Consider the following 17,732-nt stretch of genomic DNA (forward strand, 5'->3'; position numbering starts at 1 on the left):
ATGTTTATATTATTATTTTGATTTGTACTAACTTTTTAAAAATATTTTATCTAATTTTTTTATTATTACTATAAAATTTCAAATACACTACTCGGTCCGACCTTTCTTTTTATAGTATTCATAAAGTTTATTGTTATTTGGTAATATGATTTTATTTTAATTTTTAATGTATTTATTTATTCATTCTATTTATTACTTTTGTCAAACCTACTAAATTTATTATTCAAACCGAATCCAAATAGCTTTAGTTTAAATATTTTTTAGTATTATTTGATTTAGTTAAGAATTGAAGTTTTGAAAAACTGATGTTATTGGTTTACTTAAGAATATTTGTTTTAAATCGATTAAACCGAACTATAAACACCACTGATGTCCAGTCAATGACTCGATAGATAAATCGATAAAAATAAAAAAAATATTATATACATGTTGGGTAGATGCTTTCATGCCTTTATATAGGCTTTGTTAGTTGTAATTGTCCTAATTGGAATATAGTAACAAATATGGAGTATCACTATTCCAATCAGGATACTATAAATCCTTTTGATAATTTAACTCCCGATAATTGTTAATCATAATAAGGTAATGTTTAAACTTGCATTACTCGGCACTTTATGCTCGGTTATCAAATTTCTTATTTTTTACTATCAAAATTGTCTATTTTTGCCAATATGCAATTAACTGCATGTGCTAGTATGGTAGACCTCGGTGGTGATATGATCTGTTAAGAGTCAAGTTTTAATGGTAGAATTATAATTGGAGAAATTAAAAGAAAAACAATCATGTCTTATTATTTAACAAAAAAAATTAATAACATTTTATTATTACAATATTTTATATGGAATGTGAGCTCAACCCACCCTTTTAACTAATGATGGGGGTATATTTGGCTTTAATTTATTTATCAAGATAATTAAAATTGACTTTATTTGACCTAAAGTATAAGTTGGGGAATGTATTTGACCTATTATTCATAAAAAGTTTTTCAATTATAATACATATATTAATATCTTTTATGAATACTAATTTTCTCTCACATGTATTATCCGTGAATTATAATAAAATTTGACTCGTTATTATTCACGTAATAATAAGTCAGAATAATTTTAAATAAAAATTAGTATAGTGATTTATTTAATAAATTAATATTATTATTTTCAAAATATCATTTTTGTAACTACTTCTTTTAAAATTATAATTTATGTTATTTTGATTTTAATTTTTAATATATATTTCTTTTCATCTTATTTTTATATCAAATTATGTTTTATCTTAAGAATATTATAATAAATTAAAATATATCTTACTTATTTTTTGAAAGGAAATATATTCTACTTTTGATCTTAATATATTTACATCTATATATTCTTTTAGTAATTACTGAAATGTATTTATATAAATATAATATCATACAATTATAACTATTCTAATTTATCACCATTAAATTAATTAGAAGATAATAAATTATAAGTTATTTTAATCATTAAGCTTATAATTATTAAAACTTAAATACATCAACTGTCTTTTGTAGTTTATTTTTCATTTTTATTATTTAAAAGAATTGATATTTTGTAAAATATTTTGAAAATTTATTAATAAATTTAATAAAATCTTAATCTTGGTATAAATTAAAAGTTGACTATGTTTTGTGATGAAGATAGTAATTTTTTTATTTACGTGCGCTGCATTAGAGTATTAAGTATTTAACTCGTTATCAGTTAAAAAATGAAATATCATATATTTCTAAATTTAATCCTTATAAATATTCTTAGTGTGAACAAAAACTTTACGTTATATAATAAATTTATCTATAAATTAATCTATTCATATCTCAAGATTATTTTTATAGCTAACAATGAAGAAATTTAATAGATTATTATAAAAATTAAGATTCAAAAAATTGTAGTTGCATATTAATTTAATCTAGAAATTTATATACAAATAATTTATTTTATTGTAGTAAGATAAAATATACTAAACACTTTATAAATTATAAAACTTTCTAATTCTAATATTCTATTTAAGTTAGATATCTAAAAGATTTGTCTTTATTTCTATATATAGCTATGCATAATTTTTAAAAATTTATTTCAAAAAGTTAGTAATCTAATTAGAAATTTTATTTTTTCTTACCCTGCATAACCAATTTAAGCACCCACTGAGACTACTTGCTTGCCAAACTCATTTTTGGCATTAATAGTTAATTAGTTATGTGTAAATCGATAATTATTTTTTGGTTTCGTGGATGGGAATATGAAATTAAGAAATAAAGCAATGAATGGCCATAATGTAAGTACATGAATTTTACACTTAAAATGAATATTACACTTAAAAATAGTAGAATTGTGCTCTAATATTTCTATGTTGTTAAAAAATTTATAAGAGAAATTAGTAGTATATAACAATTTAAAAAGATAAATATAGATACAATTTTGAAACTTTTAATAAGTTGACTTATAAAATCAGACATATACTCATTGAATTATTGATACTATTTATTAACAAATTTAAATAAATAATTTTAATTAATACAATTAATTAAACAACTAGTAAGGATGTTTCAGTAAGTTCCTTTGTCATCCCCACTGTCAGCATCTTTTTTTGGTTTTAGAAATCGAGAGAAAAACGGAAAATCTTATGATGAGAATTACTACTTTTACGGGTCCCGAGAGGTGAAAGACAAATGAATCAAAGCTAGGGTCGATGCTAATCCGGCTAGAATTACCTTTTGAAATTAATTTAGACCTAATTGTCAAAAAAAATTAAGTTTGAGGGTCAAAACGATAGTATTTATAAATTTAGGGACCTAACTATAAATTTTTTATAAACTTTTCCTATATAGAGCCGATCGGTTGTACGTAGAGCTGATTCGGCTCTAAGTAGAGCTAATCGACTCTACATAGTGCCGATTGGATTTTTGCACTCCAATGTCATTTTTTTGACGATTTCACGTCTAGATAGAGATTCTAGAAGTTTTACTTGACGATAATCATAATTTTTATCGATAATTATATAAATTTTAAATAAATTAATTAAATATTTATCGATATTTTCTAAAAATTTATCGTTTTTTCTAGGATTTCCTTTGAAGCCTACATCTATAAATAGAAATAGGTGTTTTAGGGTTTCGAGAGGAATCAAGAACTAAAAATCAGTTGTAAGTTAAATCGATATAGGAAAAACATTGAGAAAGAAAGAACAGAGAGTAAATAAAAAAGAAAATGAAAGAAAATAGCGTTTTTGAATCCATTTTTAATCGATAGAGATTTGAAAGGCTGCTAGTATTGGGGTTAGGATTCTGCTGAAGTGCTCGTCCCGTGTAAGTTAAAAATCATTTATTTTTAAATTATACTATGGCACGCACTTATATTTTATGGTATTCTGTATTATTTTATCAACCATTGCACATGTATATTTATAGTTGCTTTACTTCAGATATATAATTTTAACTCACTCTCGAGATTAACAGTCTCAATTTTAAATTTTTCAGGTGACAGCTAGGTTGTCCGCCAACTTCCTTTTGCAGCCCGACTTCTTTTTCCCTTCGGGCTCATTGTAATTAAATCTTAACTTTTGTATTTCAAATTATTTAGAATTCTAGACTCTCCATAGTTGTGGACTTGGTACCTTACATATTATCTTGGTCTGTTAAAGATTATATAAAATTTTCTAGTAACCTAGCTGAAGAATTAATTTGACCGTGTGGTGAATTATGAAAGAATTGTTGGTTTATTTAAGTAGTATATATTCATGTATGCGATTATTTGGATTATAAACTTTTTAGGTTTTCTATGGGTTTCAGTAGCTTTAAGTCTCCCCATCCCTTAGTGTCAATCAAGGGCCCACAAAAATGAGTCGTGACAGTTCCCTTTTAGGTTGAAAAACCTTATAGTTTCGTAGTAACTAAAGATACGGGTGCACCTCCGAAACTGCCGCCTGCACCCTACTTCGCATTTATATATATATAATAAGATAAAATATCCTCCGAACTTGTAGCTCATATCAAAATGAGTCCAAATTAATTATTTTAAGAAATAAAATCATAATTTTTATTTAAGAGCCATAACTAAAACTAGTGTAGTTGATGACAACAATACTAATGCTATAATTGATTGAAATTTATAAAAAAATTTATTTCATTTGAGAAAAAGATATAATAGAGAAAGTAAAATGAAAATGGTAAAATTGAAAGAGATATTTGATGGAATATATTAACTTACTAATATGAAATTTTTTTAAAAATTTTATCTATTTTATTAGAATTTAATTTAGCTATAACCAGCCACATACAAATTTAATTATGTAGATTACTAAATTAATTTTTTCTCTATTTTTAAATATATAAATTTTTAATTTATTTCATAAATTTTGTGAGTTTTAACCAAACTCTATGTGATAGTAGTTTGAGTAGAGTAAAGATAAAATTACTATTTTTAATTAAAATTGAAAAATATTTTTACAATAGAAAAGTTAAAGAATTTACTTTTAATTATTAAAATTAATATCCATTAGAATTTATCTTATATAGTCAATTTAAATAAACAATATGATAAACAAGCTCATAATTCTTTAGAATTTAAATTTATCTAATTTTAAATACAAATAAATTCAGAATTTATTAACAGGTTTTAACTCTTTTTTCCATATTTGTACTCTTTTCCATATTTGATCCGCACATTTCCACATGTCACAACCTGGATTAGGTTACACATAGATTTCATAACTTCATGCGTAACAAAACATGAATGTTCAATTCCACTAGGCAAAGAAAGATAAAGCGAACCTAACCAGTAGCCACCATCTCTTACCGTTATATAAAGTCGTCATTTTATCTTTTTCTTCTTCTTCTTTTTCTTTCTTTAGCAGCAGCAGCGATGGCAGCTCTATCTGAATTCCTTTCTCGCCTCTACACAATAACCATAGTCTTCTTCTGCCTTCTACTCCTCGAAGCCCTAATTCTATTCCGTTCAGTCACGGGAACCATATCCAATTACAATCCGACTAAACGCGTCATCAGCACAACAAAGTATCTCCAATTAATCGAAGAGAAGAACCCAACAATTCTCTACACCGACAAGTTACGGCAGCAATCGGCGACGGAATGCGCGGTTTGTCTGTCGGAGTTCTCGGAGGGCGAGTATGTGCGGAGGTTAATGAAATGTAAGCATACATTTCACAGAGATTGTCTTGATAAATGGCTTCAGCAGTATTTAGCTACTTGTCCTCTTTGCAGGACTAAGGTTCTGCCTGATCAGATTGTTGCTGATTTTCACCGATTGCAGGATAATCAGAGTATTAATCAGTATTATTATTATGATGGTAGTGATGAAGAGATGATCTTCTTGTTGTCTGCTTTACATGGTAATGGTTTACACAGAATCTTTTAAGCTTCTTTTTACTTTTCTTTCTTGTTTTTTATTTTATTTTATATGTATAATATCTTTTTTGTATAAATCCCTACAAATATGAAATATATGTGTCCATAGATTAGTAATTACATAAGTATTTTGGGGGCAACAAGTTTTTTTTTTTCTTTTTAAAAGTATCAGATAAGACTCAATTATTAGGTTATTGAACCAATGTTGCAGCATCTTTTGTTCCTTTGTTTTGTTTGTTTTTTTTATTGTTTCGGTCTTCTTTTTTTTTTTTTTTTTTTTTTTTAATGCATGCGTGCATAATTTATTTTATTTTTTGAATTTAACTTTATTTACAATTCAGGAAGTTAATGATAAAGAATAATTTACTTCAGGGTAGACAATGTCCAGTGTGGAGTGCAGACATCTCTTTTTGAGGTTTTTCATTTTCTATTAATATTATTATTTTTCTTATCGAAGGGAAATACTATTAAAAGGAAGATTGAGAAATATAAAATAATGTGTGAATGTTATAAAATTTATTAATTAAGTGTTATAAGTTTTCAAAAAATTCTGATTAAAAATTTATTAATATTTGAATAAATGAATGAGTTTTTCTAGAAAAGGAGTTGATGTAAATAAATTAATAGAGTATTTGATAATCTAATTTATCTTTTAAAATTAAAATCTTCCTCACTTATTAATTTTAAATTACTTTGATAATATATTATGAGTCCAACTTAAAATTTTCAATTAAGTTATAAGGAATGAGGTTCAATTTAGCCCTTAAATTCTAAAGTGAAGCTCAACTTAATTCTTTTTAATCTTTCGGATCTATTTAATCTAACAATTTACTTTTTCTTTTGGCTCAAATTGCCCCATATTAAAAAGAGTGAGCATTCTCTTTATAGAGTGAGTTGCTAAAAAAAATAAATTAATAAACTTTATTAATTTTTAAATAATCAAAATTTTAGTATTTATCTAAAATTATTTTTTGTTATTAAGTTGAATAAAATATTTAGTTTTTTTTAGAATTGTGTATTCAAAAACTTTTAGAACTATAAGATATTTTTTAAGAATTAGTAAATTAATATATTTTTAAATTTCATAATATCAAATTAAGAAACTAAACTCTTAAGATTTTATAATTGCCCATAATTGCTTGAGCTCTTAAATTTTATAACAAAAATATCCTAATGTCTTTAATTCAATTCAATTATCTTATATAAATAAAAGATACTTTTATTAGTTTTTATAACCCATTTTAAATTTAATATATTCTCTTTAGATATTTATTAGAAATATTATTTTCATATTATGCCTTTTTTCCTAAATATTTTTATTTATAATTTTTATTCTTTTTTATTTTAAAATTGTATTTAATAACTAAATTTTAAAATTCAATAGGACAAAATCAAATATGTCTAATTAAGAATTTCAACAATTTTTAATAATGACAGTTATCAAATATATTAATTGGATTCAACACTTAAAATTTCAGTATTTAATATATTCAACGCTTAAAGTTCAGTGCTTAAATTTTCAATTTTAAAAAATGCCACTTATATCTTATTATAATCTTTATATTCAAAGAAAAGACTTTTAATTTAATAAATCATAAAAGTTGATAAATAAATTCAAGAATAATTATTATACTATAAACAAAAGTATTAATTAATAATCAATATTGTAATTAAGATTATCATCTTCAATTAAGATCTCCCATAAAACAGGTGAATTAAACGATAGTGAAATTATATTAGTAAAAGTAAAAATAATAAATTTAGAAATAATAATAAAATATTAAAATATTATCATCACTTTTGGATATTATTATTTTTAATTCAATGATAATATTTTTAATTTCAGAAAAAATAAAAGAAATGTGTGAAATATAATGAAATGAGAGAAATCAAGTAAATGAGAATAAATGTATGATCATAAAAAATTGATCATTTAATTAATAAGATAATTAATTTTCATGAGAGTAAAAAATTAAAAGCAAATTATAAGAAAGAATTTGAAAATGAAAATAAATATAAAAGGTCATGTCTAGAAATACACTAAATATATATGTCCACTAATTCTCATAAGAATAAGACCTTTTTAAAAGAAACATAATAAATATTTTAGAAAAAGAAGAAATATAAAAATTATGCCTTTAATTGACAGTAAATAGGTTATTAAGTTTAATTATTCGTATAAAAAATTAAAAATTACAATTAAAATGCAAAAATTAAAAAATTATGTTAGATATATATACTATTATAAGAATTGAGAAAATTGAGAAAACAAAATTACAAATTATGTACCCTTTTATCTAAGATAACAATGTTAATATATATATATTATGGTGGTGGTGAAGGGTTGTGGAAGATGCGTTATTATTTGATGTTGGACAAATATTTTGTAGCAAATGGTCATGTAGAAATAAGAATTTATTGTCATTTTATGCTTTTTAGTCCAACTAATCAATGATATGGCTCTAAGATTTCATGTCCATAACCGTTATTAACCTCCTCAATATATTTAATATTAACAATATATTTAAATATTTTATTATTAAATTTATATTTAAATATAATAACTAGTATTATATATTTAAAATATAATTTTCTTTTTACATATTAGATTATTATTTTTCTAATATTATAATTTTTAAAATCTAAACATAATTATTAAAATTTAGTTAAATTTACAAATTATATTTATAATATTCTTTTGGCCAACATATTAAGATGTCATTTGTATTAGGAATCGAGTGTTTTTTTACACCATAATTTTTACATACCAATTAGTTTGGAGAATCAAATTATAAGATAATATATATTATATTACTATTTAAGTTTTCTCTTATTTTTTATTATTTTACATATCAACTTGACTGGTTAAAATATTTAAAATTTTAATAATCCAATTCCATATCTCAAAATGGAAAATATGGTATATATTAAGATTTTAAATTTGAGATTAATAAGAAAAAAAAAATAGTGTAATGCAAATTTGTGCATACAAGCTAATCACTTAAAATCATCAAAGTTATAATTTGGAGATATGATTTCTGAATATTTTTTGTGCAAGATATATAGATGCCTAAGGCCAAACATGACTGCTTCAGGGTATGTGCCTATGTGTTATTTGGACCGACTCAATTAACCAAAATATCTGAAACAAATAAATTAAAAACTGCTGCACGTGACACTATTTCCCATTGACAGCAATTTTAGTAAGCAGGGAAATACTTGTAAAACATAAAATAGAAAAGGACAGGAAATGATAGGAAAATCCGTAGAACCTGAAAGATGTATTATTTAATATATTAAAACAAAAAAATTCTTCATTTACTTTTTAAACACCCAACATTAATTCCAAACACACTGTAATTTTCATTATTGAATTGTATAATTTTATTACTATTACTTAGTTTTGCAATAGGCATCTTAATTTGCGTGTAAATTCAAAAGAATAAATATTTACGTTGTGTTTTATTAAAATTTATAATATCTATTTACAAATTTAAAGTTTAAAATAGATAAAATAAAAATTAATTTAGAATTTTATATAATCAAATTTGTCCGCGATTCATTATAACTAAATTAAATTTTTAAATAAATTTCATATTAATAAGTCAATATATTCTATAATATAAAATATATATTTTTTTAATTTTATTATTTTTATTTTTCTTCTATCTGACATGTTTTTTTATTTGAAATTAAATAAATTTCTTAACATATTTCAACATGACATATTAGCATTAATGTCTAATAAATTCATAACGAAATAGTTAGGAATTGCTTCAACTTGCCTGTGGGTGAACTGAAGTAATGGCTGGTGTGGTTATGTACAATGCATGCATAAGGTAGATAGACTTACTAAGAACTAAATATGTCAAGCAAAAAATATTCAAAATAACTCATGAAAAATGTGTGTATTTTCTTAAATTGAAAAATACTAAGGCTATCAAATTTTAATGTACATGTATTTGGTAGATATCTATTTTTTAGTTAACAGTAAACAAAATTATAATAGAGAAAGGAAAGGATAAATTGAAATTATTACCAACAAGAAGCAACCATTAAATGACCTAAATAAATATCATTACTCATTATAATTTATTATTTTTTCTTCTCTTCTTTTTTCTTTGATTTTTTCTAAATTCTTATTAAATCTTCTTTTAAGCTAACAAAATAAAAATATTATTTAGTTAAATGCAAAAGGATTAAAATTAAACTAGTAGTTTACCCATACGGTGCACGGCCGTTATTATTATTTCAATTATAAAATAGAATTTATAGATAGAATTTAATAAATATTTAAATATTTATTTATAATATTTTATAAAATAATAGTAAACTAATCATTTTTAATGTATTTAATTTTTTAAAAATTTTATTAGTGCAATAATATAATATTAATTCTAAAATATTTATTTATTAATTCTAATATTGTATAAATCAATATTATCAATATAATTGATATTAGAATTTTTAGAATTAGAAATTATCAAATAATTAAAAATTAATTTATTAATAAATATAATATTCAGAAATCATTATTTTTTATAATTAGAATTATTATCTAATTAGAAAACTAATTTATTAGTTAATATAATATTAAAGCATAATTAATATGCTATTTTTAGAATAATTATTATCTAATTAGAAAACTAATTTATTATTAATATGTTATTTCTTAATATTAGAATTAGTGTTTAATTAGAAATATAATTTATTAATCAATCAATTAGTAAAAAAAATCACAAAATTATACATAAACTTGAATCTCACGTGCAAAATAAGTATACATGTCAAAAAATTTAAAATTTCAGAAATTACTATATATATATATATATATATATATATTACAGGATTCCCAGGAACCAACAGGTTGCCTTTCATAATTCAATTAAGTATATATTTCTCCACCATAAAAATTCAGGTTAAAAGTATATTTTTTAAATCTCTATAATCACAATCATAAAATGTTAAACTATATCTGAAACTGAATAATAAAGTCAAAAAAATAAGTGGCTTTCTGCATAAATTGAGCTCCTTCATTTGCAATTTGCAAACTGATAAGAAGGAACATCCCAGATATTGATTGATCCCATTATGTATTTATTTTATATTAAAGTCAACTATAAATTAAATGCTGCAGATGAATCTGAATTATTAGTTGGACTATAATTAAGCTTTCCGGTCAATATAAAATAAGTATTTTGCTTAATAATGGTTACATAATTTGATATTTGTACATCCATGTTTTTTAATTTCTAATATTAATGATTATCAATTTAAGCCAAAGGAATACAGGCGGCATTTGGATGCGAGGACAAGATAGAATAAGATGAGACAACAAAATAATTGTCCAATCTAATGTTTAATTTAAATTGAATAGATAAGCCAAAAGTTAAAATGAAAAATAAATTGCCTGTAAGAAACGTGGTAATTTAATTAATAAATAACTAATTGTTTTCTTTATGTATATTAAATATATCAACAACAGTAATTACACATCACTTTTACATAATTATTAATCAGTTTTCAGCTATCAGCCATTAATTACCGACTACCAGCTATTACCGACTATTAGCTATTAGTAACAACTTAGTTAAACAGGCTAAAAATATTAAAATTTGATTATATAAAAGGATTCGATGTTTTCTTGCAATAGTCCTATTCTGTTAAGGAATATATACGTAATTAGTTTAATGAAAAATGCCTTGTAATTTATTGAAAGGAATCAAGATCCTTGATCAGTTCTAATTATTTGAATAAATGTGTGAGATTGGTTTTGAATGAAATTATAAGAATATGGAATCCACTGTGATGTTTTGGACTTATGTTTCATAAGAAATGTCCATTTGCATTTGGAAAACTCATCCACAGTGATATCAAGCCTGTGAGTATGGTCCCAAACATCAATGAGAACCAACTCAAAGCTTTGAGTTATATTGTTAGCAAAAATTGGAAAAAAGGAGCCTTTCCTATTTGGCTCTAGACCAGGTCATATAAGGCATATTATTCGGGCTTAATAAATGAATGATTAGTTATTTTGCTCTTTATTCTTTCCTAAAAGTCATTTAGCCATTTCAATTTGGCTAATCTGTAATTTATAGACATATTTTTTATTTTGTTAGCAAGACTAGGGGAAAGATAATTTCCCATTTATCTATGTGAAATTTTTTTAAATTTTTTTCTTTATTATATTTAGTTACATTTAATTTAAATAAATAAAAATAAAACTAGCTTAAAATTAAAATTGAAAAATATTTTTAAATTTTAATTTATTTCATTAGTTTAAATGGAATCTAAATGTAATTATGATATATTAATTTCGGATTATTCAATCTTATTTTGTTACTTTTAAGTCTAAAAGGATGTAAATGAAAGAAAAAAGTTTAAAAGAATGGCAAAAGAATGTTAAGTCACCTATACACAGCAAGAATAAATGGATTATATGTCCAACAAAGCAAAAATATGTTCATAAGTTAATAATTTGGGCAACTTGAAATGACAAAATGGTTTTTTTATAATAAAAAAGAGCGAAATGACTAATCGTGTCAAATTCAGAAGCCGCGTATGCATTAAATCTATTATTTGTATTTGAGAAAAGGTCAATATGACCAAGCTTATGACGCCATATATCAGATGGAACAATATTTATAAGAGAAGTAAAAAAGAAAAAAAAAAACTTGGAAGGAATTGTTGTATTAGAGAAAGAGATCGGGAAAAGATATAAGTCTTGAGGAAATTTATCCAGTCCGATCGGCATCCATGATGAGAGGGCCGAATAAAACATAGTCAAGACAAAGTAAAGTTTCTGTTGAGAAGTGAGTATACTACATATATCAAGTTAAAAGTGAAAGATGGAAAGCATAATACCTTATGCAAAGTAATGAAAGGACTTAAGATGACAGATTCAATAGGAGTGACCTTGGCCTTCATGCCATTTGGAAGCTGAACAAAGAAATTTCAACAAAAGAAAGAAAGTGAACAAGCAATCTGATCAATGGCTCAACCATTAATCTGTTTAGCTGACCCATATAAGTTAAAAGTTAGACCATTAAGATAAAATACGTAATTTATATTATATATATGGATTTTAATTTATCCATTAATCTGTTTATGCTGTTATTGAGAGTCAATATTATTATGATGCTTGTATTACAACAAGGCAATTTAATTCAGAACATGTCGTTTTCACAAATCCTCTGTTGAGCATTTCTTGAATTATTGATTGACTCATAATTTAAAAATCAAACCCTAAGCTGTGGTTTACGAAAAACCTGCCTCGATTGGAGTTTGGGCTTGAATCCAATCAAGTCTTTTTTTTTTTTTTTTCCATTTGTGTTTTTAGGGTTTTTTTCTAAAAGAAATTTGTTTAATATTAACCTTTCTTTTTAATTAATAAAAACCATCATTTGAGGTTCTCCCCACTAATCCTTCCAAACTATCGAATAATTATAGTTAATTGTATTCTGATAGGAGAAGGGACAATTAGTGGTAGCAATTCCTATTTAATGTGATTATACGGACTTTTCTCTACTATGGAATATTTATAGAGCCATAACTACTTAGACTCGACTCAAATCCGTTGTCGCAACACTAATTTTGAAATCAGGTCAGGAGACCCGACCAAAGCAAGGCTTTGAATACTCTTGAGAAAATATCTTTAAAGAACTGTTTGATGAAAATCATTTTTACCAGATTACTGACCTAAATGATATATCAATTTTAATTTTATATTAGTAAGCTCCTTACAATTAAAGTCTGTTAAATATCATAACAAAAAGATGATGTTACAATGTAGATGTCAAAAAATTCCCTTAAATATAAAAAATAAAAAAATATTAAATCTACTTTTTATAATATTAAAATCAAACATATAACTAAATCGACAATAAAAAATAATATAACAGATATTTTAAACTTCAGAATATGATAAAAGCAATTAATTTCTACAAATATTAGTAAATAAAGAATTTGATTTGTTCGCAATATTATATAATATAATATTTTAGAAAAGATTTTACATAACTTTTAAAAAATCAATTAATTTAAGCTCTTGCTAGTGGATGTCACGGTAGAAAAGAAAGAAATACAAATTCAAGTACGATCTTCCCTAGAAAAGAAAATAGTGCAAGTGATTCTAAATTTGAACTTTTTTTTATGAAATTTGAATTTTTCATTTCAAGAATAATTTCATTCTCATCCATGTATATTAAATCATAATTATATTTAAATAACAGTGAATAACTAGATATGCTAAATTAGGCCTATATAAGAATGACTGACATCTATTAAAAAGAAAAAAAAGATTATGACAATAACAGGTAACAAATAATAAATTAAACAAAATTCAAACAATGTTATGTTTTCTTTACTTCTTCAGATATATATATATATAAAATAAAAGAAAGACAAATTGGAGAATATTTATTATTAATATCAATGAGAATTAATAATTAATTTAAGAAAACAATTAAAATAACTTGCTTCCTTCCACTGCCTCAAGCTGGCCATCCTCCACCACTGAGTTTAATTATAAATTTGGATCAAATCCACTCGTATGCATATACTATGAATATAATATGTAATAGTGGGATAAGCACTGCCTTTTATTCTTTGTACCTTTCATTTAATTACACTCTAAAGTGGGGCACTTTGAAAAGGCATGATTTTATAGAAAACATAATACGGAAAAGGTCCATTTTCTGTATATATTATAGAAAATATAAACACTGTTAACTTGATGTGGCATTTTTATTTTTCTTACTTCTAAAAGAAGTGGGATCCATACTATGCCGTATCATTATCTTTTTCCTTTACCTTTTATACAAATTCTGTCGCCACCGGCGTCGTTTCATGATTGAAAAAACAATGTGTCCATCTTTTTCTTCTTTTTATACAAGGCGAGAAATCAGTATAAAAATATAAGAATGATTTGCAAATGAAAATGGGTGGTTTTGCATAACCACATACGAGCATTCCATAGAAAGAAAGAAAAAAAAAATCAAGTGATTTGGATATGGGTAAGATCTCACTAGCCTTGATGATTGGCTCAAGGATCTCGTGATTGCATGACTTTTGTTTAGGTCAATGAAGTTCTATGTTTCTGGAAAAGAAATTCATACAAAACAAAGTCATTCAAAACAAATAGAATCCATGAAGAGGATCCAAATGGAGAAGGGTTTTCCTAGATATGATATCAAAGCATAATTACCTTGTGAATGAAAGAACAGCTTATGGGAATTTTGAAGTGGGTTTCCTGGGCAGCTTTGGCAACTTTATGATTAGAAGTAGCTACAGAGAGAGAAGGGAAATGAAGAAGATGAAGAATAAAAAAGAGTAAGACGAAAGAGAGAACATGAGAAGAAAAAACACAGATAAGAATGCATTTCATGTAGCTTTGCAGAGGGACACATCTCTAGCTATCTCTGATTGATTTCTACAAAAATTGAGAGAGAGGCCATGATTAAGATTCTTACAAAAATTAATTCATTCACTCAAGTTAGAAATGAGAATTGATATTTTTACAGAAATTAATTAATGGTAGAGAAGTTGTGACTTTGGCTAAAACTATGAATGTCTCATCCTGCATATCGAGACTGATGGCCTTTTATTTAAAAAATAGTCATTCTTATACAGAGCTTATCTTTTTTAAAAATGTCTCGTCCTGCATGTCAAGACTTTATCTAATATATTTTAAATTAATTCTAGACATTAAATGAAAAATATTTGAATCTTTTTATTAAAAGATACATCAATTTGTCAATGTGAGCAATACTAATGCGACATCTAATATTTTTATATAATTATCTCTTAATATTTTAAATCAAGAAATAATTTTATAAAAGTATTTGACCCTATGTTAGATGGATAAGAGGTGGAACAAAATAAGTAGGGATGTTTAACATTTTCCAATATAAAATTACTCCTAAAACAAACTAATAGTGGAATATCTCTCCATTAATTAGAAAAAGGAAGAAAAAAAGAACAGAAAATCTGCTATTCCCACTTCAATGAAGAAATCAGTTTGTGATTAACCAATTAAAGTATGGATGTTCCAAGTTTTCTGGTTGAGTTTTCAATGGATGCCTCTCTGCAAGTGAGATAAAGAGCAATCGGCTAATCACCACCCGCCAACGGTGTCTCCGGCATCGCTATAACAGCGCCTAATTACCAACAACTACTTCTACAGCCGAACCACCCGAGTATAAATATAACTATAAACTTTTTCTTTTTCTTTTATTTATGCTTTTAAGATTATATTTGGCTCAAGAAACAGTCAGGGAGTAGAATAATTATTTTGTATGAAATAGCTACTTTAAGTTTTAGTTCAAATTATTTAAAAAATATTTAATTCAAATTTAAAAGGAAAATAATTTATCCATGTGATAATTATTCTTTACTGTGTAAAATATCTAATCTACAGTGAATAATACATTTTCTTTGATTAATATCATTTTCAATTATTCAGTTACTACTGACAATTTAATATCATTACTGCACATATTTCAATGTTATATAATATTTAATCTTTATTTTACTTATAAGAAATTAATCGAAATTCATAAATCAAATAAAAATAATCTAAAAATAATTACTTTTTTCTACTGTTTAAAAATTATAGGTTTAATTGTTAAAATTTTTTTATACTTTACACTAGTTAGTATGTATTGTTCAAATTTTTAATTTTAGCATCAAACTTAAACATTAATTTCGATTTTAATCTCCGGTGAAATTATCAACAAAATTTGTTGACGCGGTGTGAATTCTGACAACAACAATAAAATGAAGAATTGAGTCAGCACCTTTATTATTAAAATATTATCGTTTAAGCCGATAAGATTAATGAAACTTCAAAGTTAAAAAAAAAAATTAATTTATAAACTTAAATAATAATATTTTATTAATGAAATAAATCAGCAACTCTAATATTGACTCAATTTTATTTTTTTATCGAAATTTACGCTAAGCTAGCAGATTTGATTGATAAATTTATTAAATACTAAAATTAGAATCAATACTAAAATTGAAAATTTAAAAATTACGTACTAAATTTGACAACATGTGCAAAGTTTAGAAATTTTTTGACAATTAAGCCAAAATTATATTAGTACAGTTCACATCTATATCAAACGAACACGCCTAAGTTAGACAATTTGGTTGAATCAGAAATCTAACTACACGAATTGAGCAATAAGACACGCTTCGGGCAAGTAAAGTGTTATTTCTTTTATCAGTACAACAACCGGACCACTCGGAGACACCCCCGTGCTTGACATGTAAACTATACTAAAAATCCAGGAATTATTAATGTTAATGGACCATACCTTTTTTATAACTATATAAAGAGTATTTTCGTTGTATTTATAACATTTGTACTTGTCCATATTTATATCTACCTTCCTTATCTTCCTCACCCATGGCAACTATATTTTCTAACCTTAACACCACAATCGAGTCTCTTATTACTACCATGACCAGCTCCGGGGCAAGGCCACTCAACACTGCTCAATTTCTCAGCCATGTTGAAGAACAAAATCCAGCCATTCCTTACTCGAAAAGGCGGGTTGAAGAACAGGAAACAGCGGCTTGCGCAGTGTGTTTATCTGAGTTTACAGAAGGAGAAAGCGTGAGAAACTTGGAGTGCAAGCATTTGTTTCATAACGGTTGCCTAGACAAGTGGTTGCAGCAGTGTAAATCTACTTGCCCGCTTTGCCGGAATAAGGTGGTGGCGGATGAGGTGGTGGCTAGGTATCGGCAGCAGAAGGATGATGAGAATGGGACAGCGTTCGATAGAAGCCATGAGGAGATGGTTGTCTTGGTCTCTTCTCTACGTGGTAATAATAATTTTCTTGGTTTTTGGTAATTATTATGTTAAGATTAAGCTAATTAGAAAGAATGCTTAAATATGATATGTGTAGAAAGATTTTTATTAATTCAGCTTCTACGAAATCATGTGCATGTTGATAATGCAAATCTTTGTAAGTGTCTGAGAAGTCATCTGGGCAGGGCAGATGTTCTGAACCAATGGCAATTAATTAATGGTTAATTTTAATTGCATAATTTAAGACTTAGTGGAGCATTAAGCTAAGGATTTAAGTGAACAAGATGAAAGATGCATGATGGAACAGGTGATGTGAATGTCTTGCTTTCGGGTGGCAATTTCTTTGCCGGTATGCAAAAATGAAACGTTTCGTTAATTGTGCGTTTAAGCAAATCAACTTGCTTACATCAAGATTCTCTTATTGAGAAGTCTTCTTTTTCTTAATAGATAATTTTTATATATTTTATCTTTTATATATTTTATCATGATAAATAATTAATATATATTTATTAATTATAATTAAATATATTTATTATTTAA

The 17,732-nt window shown here is 25.1% G+C and overlaps 2 protein-coding genes across 2 annotated transcripts; both read left to right on the top strand.

The window, feature by feature from the left end:
- The first annotated feature begins 4,756 nt into the window (after positions 1-4,756).
- Positions 4,757-5,517, top strand: LOC8288419 (E3 ubiquitin-protein ligase RHA2B). The gene has a single exon (XM_015725025.3). The coding sequence runs from the start codon at positions 4,875-4,877 to the stop codon at positions 5,385-5,387; it is 513 nt and encodes a 170-aa protein (XP_015580511.1). The 5' UTR covers positions 4,757-4,874; the 3' UTR covers positions 5,388-5,517.
- Positions 5,518-16,642: 11,125 nt separating this feature from the next.
- LOC8263581 (probable E3 ubiquitin-protein ligase XERICO) lies at positions 16,643-17,438 on the top strand. Its single transcript, XM_015728216.3, has one exon. It carries the CDS (start codon positions 16,788-16,790, stop codon positions 17,232-17,234), a length of 447 nt encoding a protein of 148 aa, XP_015583702.2. The 5' UTR covers positions 16,643-16,787; the 3' UTR covers positions 17,235-17,438.
- The last annotated feature ends 294 nt before the right edge of the window (positions 17,439-17,732 follow it).

Source organism: Ricinus communis, chromosome 7 (genome assembly GCF_019578655.1).
Source record: "Ricinus communis isolate WT05 ecotype wild-type chromosome 7, ASM1957865v1, whole genome shotgun sequence".
NCBI classification, from domain to species: domain Eukaryota; kingdom Viridiplantae; phylum Streptophyta; class Magnoliopsida; order Malpighiales; family Euphorbiaceae; genus Ricinus; species Ricinus communis.

Excerpts from the sequence above, each read along its gene's own strand:
- LOC8288419 (XM_015725025.3), top strand. The coding sequence starts at position 4,875 with ATGGCAGCTCTATCTGAATTCCTTTCTCGCCTCTACACAATAACCATA.
- LOC8263581 (XM_015728216.3), top strand. The coding sequence starts at position 16,788 with ATGGCAACTATATTTTCTAACCTTAACACCACAATCGAGTCTCTTATT.